Raw genomic sequence first — 657 nt, forward strand, 5'->3', positions numbered from 1 at the left:
GTGTGTGTGTGTGTAGTGGTGTGTGTGTGTGTGTGTGTGTGTGTGTGTGTGTGTGCGACCAGGTTCATGGCCACCAACGACCTGATGCTGGAGCTCCAGAAGGACAGCATTAAACTGGACGAGGACAGCGAGAGGAAGGTTGTGACGATGCTGCTCAAACTGCTGGAGGACAAGAACGGGGAGGTTCAGAACCTGGCTGTGAAATGGTAACACACTCACACACTCACACACACACAGGTTAGGAGTGTGATGAATAAAGTGTGTGTGTGTTTGATTTCCAGCCTGGCCCCTCTGGTGAGCAAGGTGAAGGAGCCTCAGGTGGAGACGATGGTGGACACGCTCTGTTCCAACATGATGTCCGACAAAGAGCAGCTGAGAGACATTTCCAGTATGGGACTGAAGACTGTGATCGCTGAGCTGCCGCTGTCTTCATCAGGTGAGGAAGAGTCTTTTGTGTCGAGGCCTTGAGAATAACTATATAACTAACTAACTATATAAGGTCTTTGTTGTTTATGTCGGTCTTATAGAGACAGCAGTGTTAAACTGAGACTGTTTCATAACCAGTTAAAGCTCCTCATAGGACGTTTAATGGAACTGAAACAATATTTATTAATGTTACATTAATTGTTTCTTTTTTAATTTCCTCTCTGGGTTCTT

The 657-nt window shown here is 46.0% G+C and overlaps 1 protein-coding gene across 1 annotated transcript in view; it reads left to right on the top strand.

Annotated features, from left to right (window-relative positions):
• Positions 1-39: 39 nt before the first annotated feature.
• cand2 (cullin-associated and neddylation-dissociated 2 (putative)) overlaps positions 40-657 on the top strand; it is a gene marked incomplete in the record, with an annotated part of 12,882 nt that continues 12,264 nt past the window's right edge. The window contains 2 exon segments of the mRNA XM_035661826.1: positions 40-206; positions 282-436. Coding sequence (XP_035517719.1) covers positions 67-206; positions 282-436 — 295 coding nt within the window.

Source organism: Morone saxatilis, unplaced genomic scaffold (genome assembly GCF_004916995.1).
Source record: "Morone saxatilis isolate NCDOM2014 unplaced genomic scaffold, NCSU_SB_2.0 Contig18, whole genome shotgun sequence".
NCBI classification, from domain to species: Eukaryota; Metazoa; Chordata; class Actinopteri; family Moronidae; genus Morone; species Morone saxatilis.